Genomic DNA, 15,261 nt, shown 5'->3' on the forward strand with positions numbered 1-15,261 from the left:
CTCGCTAACCATTGTGCATAATAGAATGGCGCATAATACAGTTATGAACGGAATCGCACACAAGTGGTTTTAAGTAAAATAAATAGAAGTGCCCATTGTCGTTTTATTTATTTTCTGCGTTTTGCACATAAAGTTGCGCATGTGCAGTACATTGTTCCAAATATTTATTTGTATCATTTTAGGATGGCTAGTCACCAGTAATAGTCTTTGCCATACATCGTGCACATCATGCATGCTTACAGCGCAACTTTGGTCAGAACTCAACAAACAACAGAATGTCAACAAACACGGCGGAAATGCTCGTTTCAATGCACTTCCTGCGCATGCGTAGAAAGTCACATGGCGCATGCGCAGTAAATTTCAATCATCTCACCTAACCCATTTATAGACAGACAGCAGCGAGCAAAAGCCCAGCTGTTTGCTGATAGTGGACCCCTCTTCATCATATCCCAAATAGGAGCTAAGTAAATCAATTTTTATCTACCTAGCAGATACAGCTACACCCTCATCCTTTTTCTTACCTATTGGAATGATTAAATATCTTTCTCATTTATACCTGCAGTGGGCTGTTTCACTTGCAGTTCCTCAAGCTAAAGAATCTATTAGAACTATCTATTATCCATAACACGCATTGGCACGAAGATATGCTTTAAATTGGGTATTATAATGAATTACTATTTACCCCATTATATTACTAATCTATCCAATCTTAGATTGTTTAAAATACCTATACCATTGTATTTATATCTTTTGTAGTGTGTCACAAATACCTTTGAAGGGTAACTTAACCACTATTGAACATATCTGTAACAACAAAAAGGTAAATATTTGTATATATAGTCATTCATATCATTACTCCACACGGTTGTTTCATATATGTCATGACACGATATATTAACATTATTGTTAACAGCCATTACAACCTCTGAAAAGCAAATCTATTTTGAAATGGATTATCTTTCAAATACCCAGTAAGTGTTCTGGTCATTACTGATAAGACACTCCACATGGTAAATTTTGGATTAGCACAAGCCTTTAACAATGTAATTTCTCCTCTTTTTTTTTTCTCTGAGGTAATTTGACTCAATCATAAATAATACATTACTACCTCCAATGTTACTCCCCTTCACATGAATCGTTAGAACACCAACTGTACATCCCTTCTGAGCGCAAAAGTAAGCCATATTTTACATTTTACATTACCAGTCCCTATGTAAACCTAACAGTCACTGTGAACATAAGCACACATTATTTGGTATTGATATGTATACGATATTCAATGTACAAGGAACAATTGTGGTATACTACATACAATGTGAATGTATTAATTGCTATTAACTTGTGTATCATATATTATATATAATACTTATATGTATATACTTTACCCTAGAACGTTGAACTCTCAAACCCCCTGAGGAACCTCCTAAGGGGCAAAACGTGTCAGGAACACGTTTTGGAGATTTTTCAACGTTTTTTTTCAGACTGCCTAAGTCTACACACAGCTGACCACATAACCTTTGTTTGAGAACCAATTCTTACGTTGAACTTTAAGCACAGTAGATTGTGTATATTTTATGTTTTCTCATTTAGTAAAACATTGATACTTTATTACTATATCTAGTGCCGTTAAAAAGTCTTTACTTTCCCTATCCTTTTTCTGTACAGGTTTCAGGTCAGGCACATCCTAAGAAACGTATAGATACATGTAAAGATGCCCCTTTAGTCACACAACTCTTTTCCTATAAGTCTGTATTGGTGTCTGTGTCTGATTTGCGAACTCAACGTTTTCATGCAACATTTTGAGTTTTTATCATTGCTAAAGCTGAGGGAACATTCTCCACTACTAAAAAAAATCCAGACCCGCTTCCCTCCCCCACCCTACCAATCTGATCCAAGCCATGGGCCTTTGAGGGAAAGATAGATATAAGGTAGGTTTTTTTGTTTCTGGAAACAGAAATGCATATACAAGTGAAGGAAACCAACACATAATAAAACAAAATAATTGCCAAGGAGGGACTTTGTTGGAATGTGGTTAAAAGCTACCCCTTTGCTTTAATCTGTGCCTAGTTGGTCAAATGAATCAAAGATAAAAATCTATTGCAACACCAGGGTGTCTTGTACACTTTTTATGTACAGAATCCACATATCTAATTTCCTTGTTGACTTGGGATAAATTTTCATGCATTCTCAGCAATGCCACTGGTTTGCTATAAACAAATATATTTTCATTATTTAGAGACAATTGCCATAAGTTCTACACATCTGAGGGGATGCCAAGATTCAGGTTTTGCCTTTTTTCCATTCAGATCTCTGAAACTAATATAAGTATGAGTTGGGAATGGGGTCTCCACCATCAATCAAACTACAAATTGTTAAAAGGGTAGACCGGCAGCACATAATTATTTACCTTCCCCATGGATCCCCTGTTCGAGGAAACAATTCAAATTGTTGCTAGCTTTTCAAAACTCAGATATCAGCTCAGATTTTACAATGAAGATTACAATATATAGAGATAATACTGAAGATAATGGTGTGTGTCACTAGGTATTTATCACTGCACATTAAATTTTATGCATGCCATTTAAATTGGTATTTAAAAAGCTGGCAATTTTGTATATCCATATGACAAAGGAAAACAAATGTTGTTGAGCTTTGAGGTTATAAGAGGACAGTAAGGTATCCAATTCTGTTAATAAGTACATACATACTTTTTTTTTTTTTTGGAAACAAAATATGTGGACAGCTTGGCAACTGCACACATCGAAAGGGGAACCAGCTTTAGTATTCCAGATTTTATTTGAGGAAGTACAGGTTGAAAATAAATATTACCATCTGCATATGAAGAAGATATTTAGCAAGAGGAACATTCATAACGTGTCAGCAGAGTAATGGAGATAAATTGAATAATACCAGTGTATACCAGGTCACAGGACTAGGCAGAAATATGTGCAAGGACGCCTAATAATGCCGTATGTGCATTTCAACATGCTAGCCTGAAAGGGTAAAGAAGCCTTTTTCAACAGTTTACCAGTGGGAAACCATTAAAAAAAATCAGGTGCTGGAGAACCTTTGCTGTAATCAATAATGGGAAAATGTATTTTCAGTGGTTGAAAAGGTTCTTGCATGCAGCTCACTCTACCAAGTGGTGTTAGCCCCAGAACTATGCAGGAACCAGCTTACAGAAGGTTAATCAGCACAAGAAACCTCTGGAAACAGTATGGTGAATATTTATCTCCAGATATCTCCAGACAGAAAGCAATATTTACTTTTATGCTAAATTGCCAAAAAATTACATGAAAGTTTTCATGTCCCAAAGGACTGAAACATACACATTATTTTTTGTGATTATTTGGTATTCTTTTTTCTCATGAAAACAATTATTGTATATTATATTGTGTTTACTTACTAATTAACAGGCTGATTTATATCATTTCAGGTCTTATTTTGTTATTTTACTTTGTACTTTATGCATTTCTAACTGGGATGTTTGCCCTATGTATTTATGGATTGCTTTCAACAATAAGTCCATATGTACCTACATACAGAGACAGAGTTTTTCCACCGGGTAAGTAACGGATTTCTTTAAAAATACCTGAGCTTTAAACATTTCCCAATTTTTTTTTTTTTACATCTCTTTTGGCTTATATAGATTGACCTCAAATGTCAGGGGCTTGTACCATATATAGGTGTATTTAGTAAGACAGAGAGCACTAGGAAAATCACACTTACCAATTGCAACCAAAGAGGATCATTCTTTTACAACTCTCTCTTCAGTAAAATCAGTAATCTTAGAATTGTCTGCCTTGTCTTAATAAATAATATTAATAGTGTTAAACTATGTGAAGCAGATAAGCTCTAAATATAGGGAAGCAAGTTTGGTGTTAGTGTTCTAACATCCTATAGAAATATAGGCTCTGATTTATTAAAGTTCTCCAAGCCTGGAGAGAATACACTTTCATCAGTGAAGCTGGGTAATCCAGCAAACCTAAATCAGGGCCATAGAGTCTCGTTAGTTAAGTAGACCTGTGTAAATAATATTGGCTGCAATGTAAGCCTTGTTTTTGCTCCAAAACAGGATGAGTGTTACTATTTATGAACCAGGAAAGAATTTCTGGCCTCAGGTTCACTGGCACTGGTAGAGGGCATTTTGATCTCATTAACTCATGCACCCTGGGTTTCATTTAGTCTACGTTGAAACATATATACAAACTAACCACTGTTTTTGTCACCTTGAGGAGAGCCTTCCTATTGTCTTTCTTTATAAGAAAGTTTGTTGAATGTGTCAAATCTGTTTTAGTGATGTGTATAAACATGTATGAAGCATAAGTAAATACACAGCATATGTGCTGGAAAACCAATGCACAATTTCAATACATACATGCCAAGGTATACAATCTTCGAATCATGACCACTGTGGCAAACACTGTGGCAGTACCTATGAAAGCATTAAAAAAACTTAAGGTTGGTGAAATCTGTGATTGGTTAGTAAATGAATAGAAGCATACTCAAGAGGTCATATCTGTGCTTATTTATCCAAGTATCTAACTCACTGAATTCCAATGATGCACAATATCGTAATGTCTGATTGGCTATCAGTTCAGCTTTTTCTTCTGAAAGTTTATTTGCAAAGGGTTAGAGGAGGCATGGTACAAAAATAGATTGGACTGGGAGCTACCAATGAAACACCCAGTTGGAGTACAGATTTGGTAATAGGATGCAGGAGTTAAAACAAATTTAGAACAAACTGTAACAGAAGGCTTTTATATACCATCACTTTGTGTTTTGGTGTAATGCTTTTGTCAGTAGGATTGTTTTTGTAATCTAACAGATTACTACTAAGGACCCAGTTCGTATTGATTACAATTCAAAAGTAACAGTCATTTTTGTTTTGCTTTATAGGTGTATCGATCAGACCACATGTGTCTGGTTTCCATTACTCTTTCACTCCTTCAGAAGAAAGTACATGGTCAGCCTATTCAGAAAATCTACAGAAATTTCTCGAAGGTATTTGTTTTTTTCGTAACAATCATTTCTACATATATGACAACTGAAAGAGTATGGATTGATATGTCCCTTTATAGGCGGAACAGTAATAAACCAGTCTAGAAATGAGGCAGAATCTCAGCATAGAAGAAATAAAAGGCATAAACAGATGTTACCTGGAAACTAGACAAAAAGGAGGTTTAGGTCGTGGAAGAGGGCAGGACCAATATTAAATGGAACATTCAAAAATTGTATTCTTAAGGTGTAAGTAAAAACTGTAAGTCTTAAAAAGAAAAAAAAAAGCATGCCAGCTGGTGTGCTTCAGCAATAGGTAAGAAGAAGGACACCACAGTTTATTCCTATACATTTACCAGCACATCACCCCCATGGTCTGTGTTGCCCGAAAGGTTGGCGACCGCTGCTCTATGAGATTGTGCTGCCAGGAGAGGGAGCTGCTCCCCACCCACCCTGTACTGTAAGATAATCCTACCTTGTACAGCAACATGAGAGCTGTGTCTGTGTCCATGCAGCTGTCATTATCCCCATGTATAAATCCTCATATCTCCTACACTGATTGTCATCGAAATGTGAAATTTTCAGGGTACACAGGGGATCCTAGGAGCTGCTACTAAACCAAACTTAAGCTCTCTACACTTAACATGTTGCCAGATACAGGGATATTTTAACAATAAAGGGGACTATTTTAAGACGAGGGTCCCCAAAACGAGTCTTCATGTTGAGGACCCCCTGGGGGCCACTGTTAAGGCGATTTCCTATTGATCCCAGATCAATATTTCCCTCTCTATCATGACCTCTGTTTTCAACGCGTTGGGAGCAGTGAATAACACACACGCAGCTTAAGCATATAGTTACATCACGTCTCAAAACTTTATTATCACATCGCAGTTTATATAGACAAACAACAAAGTGGAAGACACTTAGTAGTTAGTCAGTAACAAGAAACTTAATTAACAACTTCACTGAGCAAGATGTTTCAAGGTAAGGATGGAGCAAATATTGACCTACTGATAAGTAGGATACAACTTGTTTCAACACAACTCAATTATCTGCAAATTATAGCAAAAAAACACAAAAACAACTTAAATTCAAAACTCAGTAAAATTATATTCCTTACAGCCACTCTCATGGCAATGAACATTGGGGTACTGCCAATAGTCTGTGCACTGTGGTCCTCCTACCATACCATGGTGTCCTGTCACATATAAATGTTCTTTTATGTTCTTTGAATCCCAATTTCTCTGGAAAGGGGAGTTGTAAGTATAATAAAATGTAGACTAAGTGGGGGACTCTTGTGTGTATCTCCCCCTAAAATTTTATTGCTGCAGCGCCATCATAAGATAAGAAAAACTATACCTGTCATACGGTGCTACCCTGTCACAAATAGCTGGCCACTTACCTTCTGTGAATCCTAGATTCTCAGGAATGAGGAGATGTAGGGACCTGAAGATGTAGTATTTAAGAACATGTACGATGGGCTATCTATCTGTCACATGAATTGCATTTCTCTGGAAGTATCCATTGTAGAGATTTTTCATTCCTTTTATTTGGTGTATGTTTGTTACGGTAACTAGAAACATTGCAATTTAATTTCATTTTAAATTAAAAATATTCTAGTTTTGAACATACATCCTTAATGTTTGTTTCATTTTGACCCGCGAGTTTTATCTCAATGTCAACAGCGGCCTCCAGATAAAAAAAGTTGGGCACCACTGGTGTAGACATACACAAGCAATCATACTTTCCTTTCATCAATCTAGTAAATACATCACTGTGAGTGTTCTAAGCATTGTTCCATACTCCTGAAGAAGTGCTTCACTTGAAACGGGTCAAGTGATGGTTCACATTGATGACAGTGGACACTAATGCAACTTGACTATAGAATTTGCATAGACTTTTGGCAATGGTGGTCTTGTTGTATTCAGTTTCTGGATATGAACACTGAATGTTTGCATTGTATTATAGCATTCTGTCTGTTTTGACTTTTTAGGAAATATTTAGAAAGTATGGTTTTTAATTACACCTTAAAAATACAATTTTTGGTCCAATGTTCAGATCACCTAAAAAAACATATAGAATACGAGACTAGGAGATTGGGTTTGAGTAGGTGGACTAGACACTTATCAAATTGCAACCCATTTGACTTGCTGTCAGATTTCCACAAAGCATGGCTGGCCTTACCTTCCTCTGCACTCCCCACTGCAGTCATTTCAAATATGACTCGTCTCCTCACTACAGTGTTTGAAATGTGGAGAACTGGAAGCTGATCTGTATCACATGCTGTGGAGCTGCCCCAAGGTTAAACACTTTTGGAGGATGGTGGTATCCTACGCCCTCCTACACCTGATGACTTATTTACCACTCACACCCAATTGGGCAATTTTGGTAGAATTAACTATGCAGGGTGTAAGAGTCAGTTGTAGTAAACTTTTGACAATATTGGTATCCAAAAAAACAAACATTCTTTCACATCGTTTTTGAAACAATTATGGTTTGTATTTCAAATGGAATGGGTTGAAGCCTCTTTGGCAAAGGAATTTCCTGTTAATTGGTTCTTTGAGGTATGGGAATTTTATATTTGTATATTTCCATTAGGCACTAGAAAAAGAATATTACCACATTTAAACAGACTACATGGTATAGTTATCATCCACTGGATAATAGTTTTTGTTTCTGTTTTTTTCTCCTGTACTTGTTGCATTCTTTACTCACTGTTCCAGTTGCATACTTTACCATGTAAACCAATAATTTATCCAGCACTGCCAATGTAATGGCCAGAGTAGCTTGACAGAACTTGTTTTTTTATATAGACCCTAACCATTGAAGGTATAAATAAAAAAAAATTTTGGCTGGATGTGGAAACAGGAAGTAAAAGAACATACAAAGGCCATATAATAAAACAAACTGCAACGGCTAGTGAGAAAACACAGGGAAACTGCAAGGGTTTTCATTTCCTATCATATGGCATAAAACCCACAGCACCTAGAGCATTGTTATCCACAAATAAAACTGTGATTAAAGTATTTGAAACAGCTCAAACGGTTTTCATTTAGTTTTTTTAGTTTTAGATTGAGGGGGGAAGGACTCAAACCCTTGTCAGCATTTAGCAGAGATGGAAAAAGTTGAAATGCCAGACATATTTTATTTCTTTGTGTCCCTATTACAAACATTCCCTCATTTCCTGTCTGGTGAAAAGTTGCTTGAAATGGGGGAACATCTTTCTAACAATGTATAGAAGTCAAAAATAAAGTTCTAATTCTATCTACAAATTAGGAAAAGTGTTCGCATTTTAGAAGTTTCAATAAAGTAAAAATAACTGATTGGAAAAATGTTTTGCTTCATTTTCAGCCTATGATGATGAAAAGCAAATAGAGAACAATATAGTGTGTACACCAGGACATTATTTTATCCAGGAAAGAGAGGAACACGAGGAGAAGAAGGCTTGTCAGTTCCGTCGCTCAATGTTACAGAACTGCTCCGGTATAGATGACCCATCATTTGGCTTTTCCAAAGGGAAGCCATGTTTTATCCTGAAGATGAACCGGGTAAAACCAAAATATATACAGCTATGAAAACAAGCACAGGCAAATTCAGCAATTTGATGACAATGTAGTAAAAAGCCAGAGCAATATGTAAAAAAACAACAATACAAAATGAAGAACTTGTTATATATGATAGTAAAAAAAATGAACTCAACTGATATATGATGACAAAGTTTTCTAATAATAATAGATTGTGTACAAAGCCGAACACATTTAGAAAATGGTATTTTCAGAACTCCAAAGATCCTGCCCCTGGGTAATATTGTCACAATAAATGTCAGTTCCCGCGGCACTCCCCACTAAACCGTCCTGCAGTGTCCTGTGCATATCTGCTTATCAAGCTGCCAAATGCAGCACTAGCTTGCTGTCTCTGCCTGAGTTAGCATGCAGCACTTCCCGTGTCTCACATGTATGTCTCCTTAAAGGGGCAGAGGCTATTTCAGCAGTATTGGAGGCTGGTGCTGTGACTTTGCACCAGCCACCTTGTTACTTTGCATTGTGCCTCTTGCTATTCCTGATCTGATCTGTGCCTAGACCCTGACTAAGCCTACTTGCCGCCTGCCCTGACCCGTGCCTGGACTCTGACTAAGCCAGCTTGCCATCCACCCTGACCCGTGCCTGAACTCTGACTAAACCAGCTTACCATCTGCCGTGAGCCGTGCCTGGACTCTAACTGAGCCAGCTTGCCATCTGCCCTGACCCGTGTCTGGACACTGATTAGGCTAGCTTGCCATCTGCCCTGACCCATGCCTGGATTGTGACTAAGCCAGCTTGCCATCTGCCCCGACCCATGCCTGGACTCTGACTACCCCTGCTTGCCATCTGCCCTGACCTGTGGCTGGATTCTAACTACACCTGTTTGCCACCTGCCGAGACCTGTGCCTGGAATCATTACGGGTCTCCACACTGAGGTGGCTTCAGCTTTTCTCCTCAGGTGGGGTGACCTTGTGACCCCCAGCAGCAAAGAGTCCAGTGGCCTCCAGGCTACTGACCCATCACCCCTTGCGGGGTGCCCTAGGGAAGACCTGGTGTCACATAGGTGATCCCGTGCTACCTGCCTGTGGAGATCCTGGCAGATATACTGTACTGCCTTTCCCATAAACCAGGATGTATACAGTGGATTCAGCCAATATGGTACAATATATTATTAGCCAGTGGAAGGCATAGGGCTGAACACTAAGGGAGATTTAAGAAAACAAAAAAATTCCCTGTGACTTGACTTGAATTTAGAAGTCTGATCACTAGAGATGGTCAATGAGATGCACAAAGGTATTCTGAGACAGTCAAGCTCTGCAAGTATAGTATTTATTTGGTTCAGTTTAAGGGTTAGTCCAGTTTGCATTGCATGTGGTTTTAGTAGTAGTGGAAACACATAAACTATGTGCTTATGGTAAAGTCATATGTTTACAAAACCTTTTTAGGATGAAGAGTTGTGAATAAAAAGAGGCATTGGCTACCATGATAAAAAAAATTGATGAGCACTCTATGCCAAGATGGTTTTATGTTCTGTGTACTGTCTATGCTGTCCATACAAAGTCACATATTTGAAAAAGATTTAGGCAACGCTAGAATTGTTTGCAGTAGTAAGACAGCACAGAGGTTAATCCAAGCTAATGAGAACACACTCTGCAATGTTTGATCTTCTAACAGGCTGAATGGAAAAGTCAATAAGCAATTAATGATGCATTCTGCAAAAGACTCATAGACTTACAAATGAGAAAAAATATTCATAATCCCATCACTTTGTGGAACTAACAAGCATTCTTATTTCTAATAGATTGTTGGTTTTAAGGCTGGCTCTGGCACACCAATTACTGTCACTTGTGACACTCCAGTAAGTAATATTTATTAAGTTTGATGTTGCAATATGCTGGTAAATGTAAAATACAATAAGATAAAAGATTTACATCCTTTTGTATATCCTATACAAATCACAATAAAATGTCTACAAGTACATGAAATTGGGGTCTTTTAATAACTCAGGTTTTATCCTCAAGTAAAGCCTAACCCCAGACAATTTTTTCCCTTCCATTTGCCAGGAAAAGAGTTACAGACAGCAAAAAAAGTATTGTCAGAGGGGAAAAATAATCCCACCAATAAGGACACAGAGTGGAATGAAACCCTAACAAAAGCCCTATCTCTTCCGTGCTCTATGACACAATAAGTTATTGGAGACATTGGGCTTTAATAATTCTCACATCTTATTTCCATGGGGTGTGGCTGCAGTGCAGTGTATTTACATGTGATGCCATTTATCCCTGTAAAAGGTGCTTTTACTCTAAAATGATCAAAGATGCATTAAGTTGGATGCTAATGAACACATTGGACTGAATTTATTAACAATCTCCAAGACTGCAGAAATTATCATGGAAATATCTGTGTGAACCAGCAAACCTGGAATAAATTTCATAAAGTTTATTAAAATCGATATCATTCGGTATCAGTTGGCAAATGTTTTTGGTCCTGGACCAGATTATTTCAGGTTTGCTGGATCACCCATTATCACACTTACCTCTTTCTTCTAAAATGCAGGTGCCTCTCTTGCAATTCTGAACCTGGGCATGCCTGCTCTTCCAAGTTTTATCAAGTTTCACCCATTCTGCCAGCCAATCAGGAACTGGCCTCTTAATCATTCCTGGCTATTTAGCTAGCTCTGATACAGCGTTCATGGAATGTGTCTCCCCTAGTGCTGAGCCCCCTAGCTCTGCTGAGCATTTCCTGTACACCTGTTGGTTATATCAGTGCCTTCCCTGTCCAGCTCCTGTTAACCCCCAGGAGTTAACCCCCTATTGCTCAATCTGTGGTTTCCTCAGCAAGTTCCCTTGTGCTTTTCGAGTGTTCCTCTCCGTCTGTGGTTATCCCTGTGTTCCCTGTGTCTGCGGTGGCCCCTGTGTCACCGATGTCTATTTCCTGAAACCCTGGTACTTGACCCCAGGCTTGTGACCTGACCTCTCTTGCTTGCTGCCTGCCTCAACCCTGGCCTTCGTTAACAATTCTTCTGCCTAGTAATTTTGTACAATGTATCATCCTGGCCACCCTGTGCCCAAGAAACTGGCAGTAACCAGCAGTGCAACATCCTCACCAATAGAGGCTCTGGAGAAGACCTAGTTACAGCTTAGATTCTGCACCTTGGCCCTTCTCAGGGCTCACACCACTCCTGTGCAAGCCATAGCGCCCCCTAGTGGCACTGCCTCCCTAAGCATGACACCCATAATAGTCATCATCAGTCTAAGGGATCATTGTATTGCTTTCCTTTAAAAAGTTTAAACTTGGTATGGATTTTGCATTTTAATAATCTATATTTCTTATTTTAGAAAGCCAATCACACTCTAATAGGAGACGTTCATTTCTATCCAGTACATTACTTTGATCTTATGTATTTTCCATTCTATGGCAAGCTTACCCATGTAAGTTTATTTAAATTTTAAATTTTGCATGTAATCTTTCTTTGCTTTGCCTAAGGCCTAATGTTTGCACAGCCTCCTAGAACCCACTTTGCCATTCCTCTGGATTCATTTTGACAAAGCAGTGTCAGAGTACAGTTTGAATAATTACACAGGATAACAAAAATAAGTTTAGATAATCATCAGAAACCACAGCAATCTTTTCTAAATCAGCTTTTAGAGCAGATTTTTAGATCTGTGTTCAGTTTTGAGTTATGAGTACTAATATAGTTGTACATGCATGTATTTTGTACTAAAATGTAAGCACTATTGAAGTGAATGTTAATAAATAAATAAGGCACATTGTGTTATAGAACAGTGTCAGTCAGGTGCCATTGTTTCTTCAAAAATGCTTAGAGTATAATTTTCTTGTGTACTCTTTGTCTGGATTGTCGCGGTACAGCATCCAGCAGTAGTCAGCCATCATACTTTCATTCCAGAAACCTTGGTAGCGGTGCTCCATTACCTGAATGTCCTGGTGAAAACCTTCTACTTGTTCGTCACTTACCTTACCAAGATTTTTCGGGAAGAATTCTAGATGTGAGTGCAAGAAATGTATTTTTTTTTTTACATGCGACAACTCAGTTTTTGGTATGAATCATGCAAATTCTGAACTCCTTCCTTGTATGCAGAAGACTTATGGTTGCCCAGGAAATTTTCACACAGCCACTTGAATGCATCCCAAGCTTCTAGCTCAGCTGCTGAGAGAGATTATTTGAAAACATCATCCTGCAAAACAGGCTTGGTCTGTGGCCCTCTAAAAATCCATTCCTTCATTTTTGCAGTGCTTATGCTTGGAAACCTCTCAACAAATAACCTTTAGATCCTCACAGATGTTTCACTGGTGTGTTTTATACTGGTTGTCATGTTGTCATAGGACTCCTTTAGGTTAACAGAATGGGCAATCGGTAAACTTGGTTTGGAATTACCATTATGCAGTAAGACTGCTTTCAAGCTTCTTTTAGAGGAATCAATGAAGATACGCCATTCAAATGGAACATCCTCTTGTGACAAACTGTTAAAGAGTGCATCTATATCATGACAGCAGCACTGTGAGCCATCACTAGTGAAGAACGTTGGCAAGTTATGATTTTGTTTTCTGTAGTTAGTTACAGTTACACCCTTTGCAAGGAAGTTCTTCTGTTTAAGCCTTCTAAATCTAAATCTTCATCGGCCAAGTAGTCAGGATCAGATGGTTCGGGGTTGTAACTGGCTGCAACTCTAGCGCATTCCTCATCACCTTCTACGTAAGCAAGTCCATCATGTAGCGGTACCGGAACTGGCAATAAAAAATCCACTTTTGTTGACGTGCCAAAAATAGCAGTCGATTAGATGGTCTCGCTGTTCTCTCCACACCATCGGGATTGCAAATGGCATTGCTGGTTTATGCCGATTTAGCCAGTCACACAGTCTATTGGAACAACTGGTACAGATGACATGTGGAGCCCAAGACTTATCCTGGTCACTAAGTGGACAGCCGAAATATAATATGTATATCTTTTTAAGTTCTATGGTAATTTGGCGACGTTGTGCTTTCGTCGTGAATGAACCACACACATCTGGATCATTATGGCAATTTCTAGGCATGATGACAAATAAAATTAATTGCAGTTAGTGCGGTCTCTAACCTTAAAAAAAGAAAACTGTTGTTAAATGTTGTAATATGTTAAGGCTATTTATAACGAATTTCACACAATATATATTTAGCTGCATCACAAAAACTATACATGCTAGAGAAAAACTGAACCCAGATTTGAAATCGGCATCAAAAAATACCTGATGAAAATGTTGACCTGTGCTATTGGTTTGAGATACTGGCAGTAGCTTATAGTCCATTTTAGCAGGCTGAAAACATTAAAAACTACCACCAATGAAAACTAAAATTACATGACCCAATATCTATACTATTGTGTTTGGCTTAAACATGCTCTGGGCAGTTGACTGGTTCTTCTATGGTTATAACACATACAAATTAATTTTTCATTAAAGCCTGGAATCCTGTTAGATTGGCCATTATTTCTTGTCATGCATTCAAATGTAGGATTCATGTGGACTTTGAAAAAGAAATCTTAAAATCTTAGCATTTTTTTGTACAAAATAAAGAGTTAAGGGTTATTATTATTTTTATAAATAAAAATAATATTAATAATAAACAGTATATATTGCCAACATATTACGCAGGGTTTCCTTTTTAGTAAGAGTGCTGGAAAGCTATCTGGCAGCTTTTGGCACAGTATTACATCTCTGGAATCGATTTATGTTATGTTTTAATGTTTTCCAACATGGTGTATTAATTTTCATTTTCTTTCTGCAGGTCAATTATACATCACCTCTAGTTGCCATACATTTCACAGAGGTAACAAGGAATACTGACATCACCATACAATGCAAAATAAATGGACAAGACATTATTAATGATCATAAGACTGACCGTTTTCTGGGTAGGATAGTCTTCACAATGAATATCAGATGAGATTTCTCCAACTGTATCTCTTTCCAGCCACTTCAACAATAATAAATAATCAGTCTCTTCACCCACCTTGTTTGTCAGATGGGAGCACTGATGCTAAAGTAAACATGGACAATAAACCTGCATGCCAAACCCCTAGATTCACAGGTTGTGTATTAGCAGCCTTGTGGTGGTGCAGGGGCCACAATCCTGGTTGTAAACATGTTTGTCTTATATGAGTACTGGCCCATAATTATGTCATAAGCACATGCAACATACAATAAATTCTCACAAAAAACTGCCTGTAATTGTTTGACTTAAATGGGTTTTGACAGGCTGAATGTTTCAAAGTTTATAAATATTACTAAAAGTTAACAGAGATTATACAGAACAATAGTAGAAGCATTTGGTTTTAATACTGTCTTGTTACCTGTGTACCTGTTGGAGTAATAGACATGGACAAACTTGTTGGTCCCCCCCTCCGCCAATATTAAAAGAAAAACCCACAATTCTCTCTGAAAACCCTTGACAAGAACCAAATTGTCACGATCGTTGTTTACGTGTGTTTAGGGTCATGGGTTCTCATTCTGTTGGAAGATCTGCAACCTGTAACAGAGACATAGCCTTTTTATACTGGACAGTATGTTTTGCTCCAGAATGTCTTGATCATCTTGAGAGTTCATTCCTTGCACAGGTTTTCCTCCATTGATTCCATTCTCAAAAAACAACAAATGGAGCAATCAGACCCTGATGAACAATGGCCTAGGAGTTCAGCTTGTCTCTTTGGAAGTTTTCTTGGCGCTTTTGTCTGGCATTCTTTATATCC

At 37.9% G+C, this 15,261-nt stretch overlaps 1 protein-coding gene across 6 annotated transcripts in view; it reads left to right on the forward strand.

The window, feature by feature from the left end:
- The window catches only part of ATP1B4 (ATPase Na+/K+ transporting family member beta 4), a 42,342-nt gene extending 27,606 nt beyond the window's left edge, over positions 1-14,736 (forward strand). For 3 of the 6 annotated variants that reach the window (XM_072429468.1, XM_072429470.1, XM_072429471.1), the window contains 6 exons: positions 3,437-3,565; positions 4,900-5,004; positions 8,350-8,546; positions 10,321-10,377; positions 11,858-11,950; positions 14,301-14,736. In XM_072429468.1, coding sequence (XP_072285569.1) covers positions 3,437-3,565; positions 4,900-5,004; positions 8,350-8,546; positions 10,321-10,377; positions 11,858-11,950; positions 14,301-14,459 — 740 coding nt within the window. In that variant the 3' untranslated portion in view covers positions 14,460-14,736. Of the gene's footprint in view, positions 1-3,107; positions 3,221-3,436; positions 3,566-4,899; positions 5,005-8,349; positions 8,547-10,320; positions 10,378-11,857; positions 11,951-14,300 lie in introns of those variants that run through there. The other 3 variants (XM_072429472.1, XM_072429469.1, XM_072429474.1) reach the window with 3 other exon arrangements.
- The last annotated feature ends 525 nt before the right edge of the window (positions 14,737-15,261 follow it).

The sequence above is a fragment of the Pyxicephalus adspersus genome, chromosome Z (genome assembly GCF_032062135.1).
Source record: "Pyxicephalus adspersus chromosome Z, UCB_Pads_2.0, whole genome shotgun sequence".
NCBI lineage: Eukaryota > Metazoa > Chordata > Amphibia > Anura > Pyxicephalidae > Pyxicephalus > Pyxicephalus adspersus.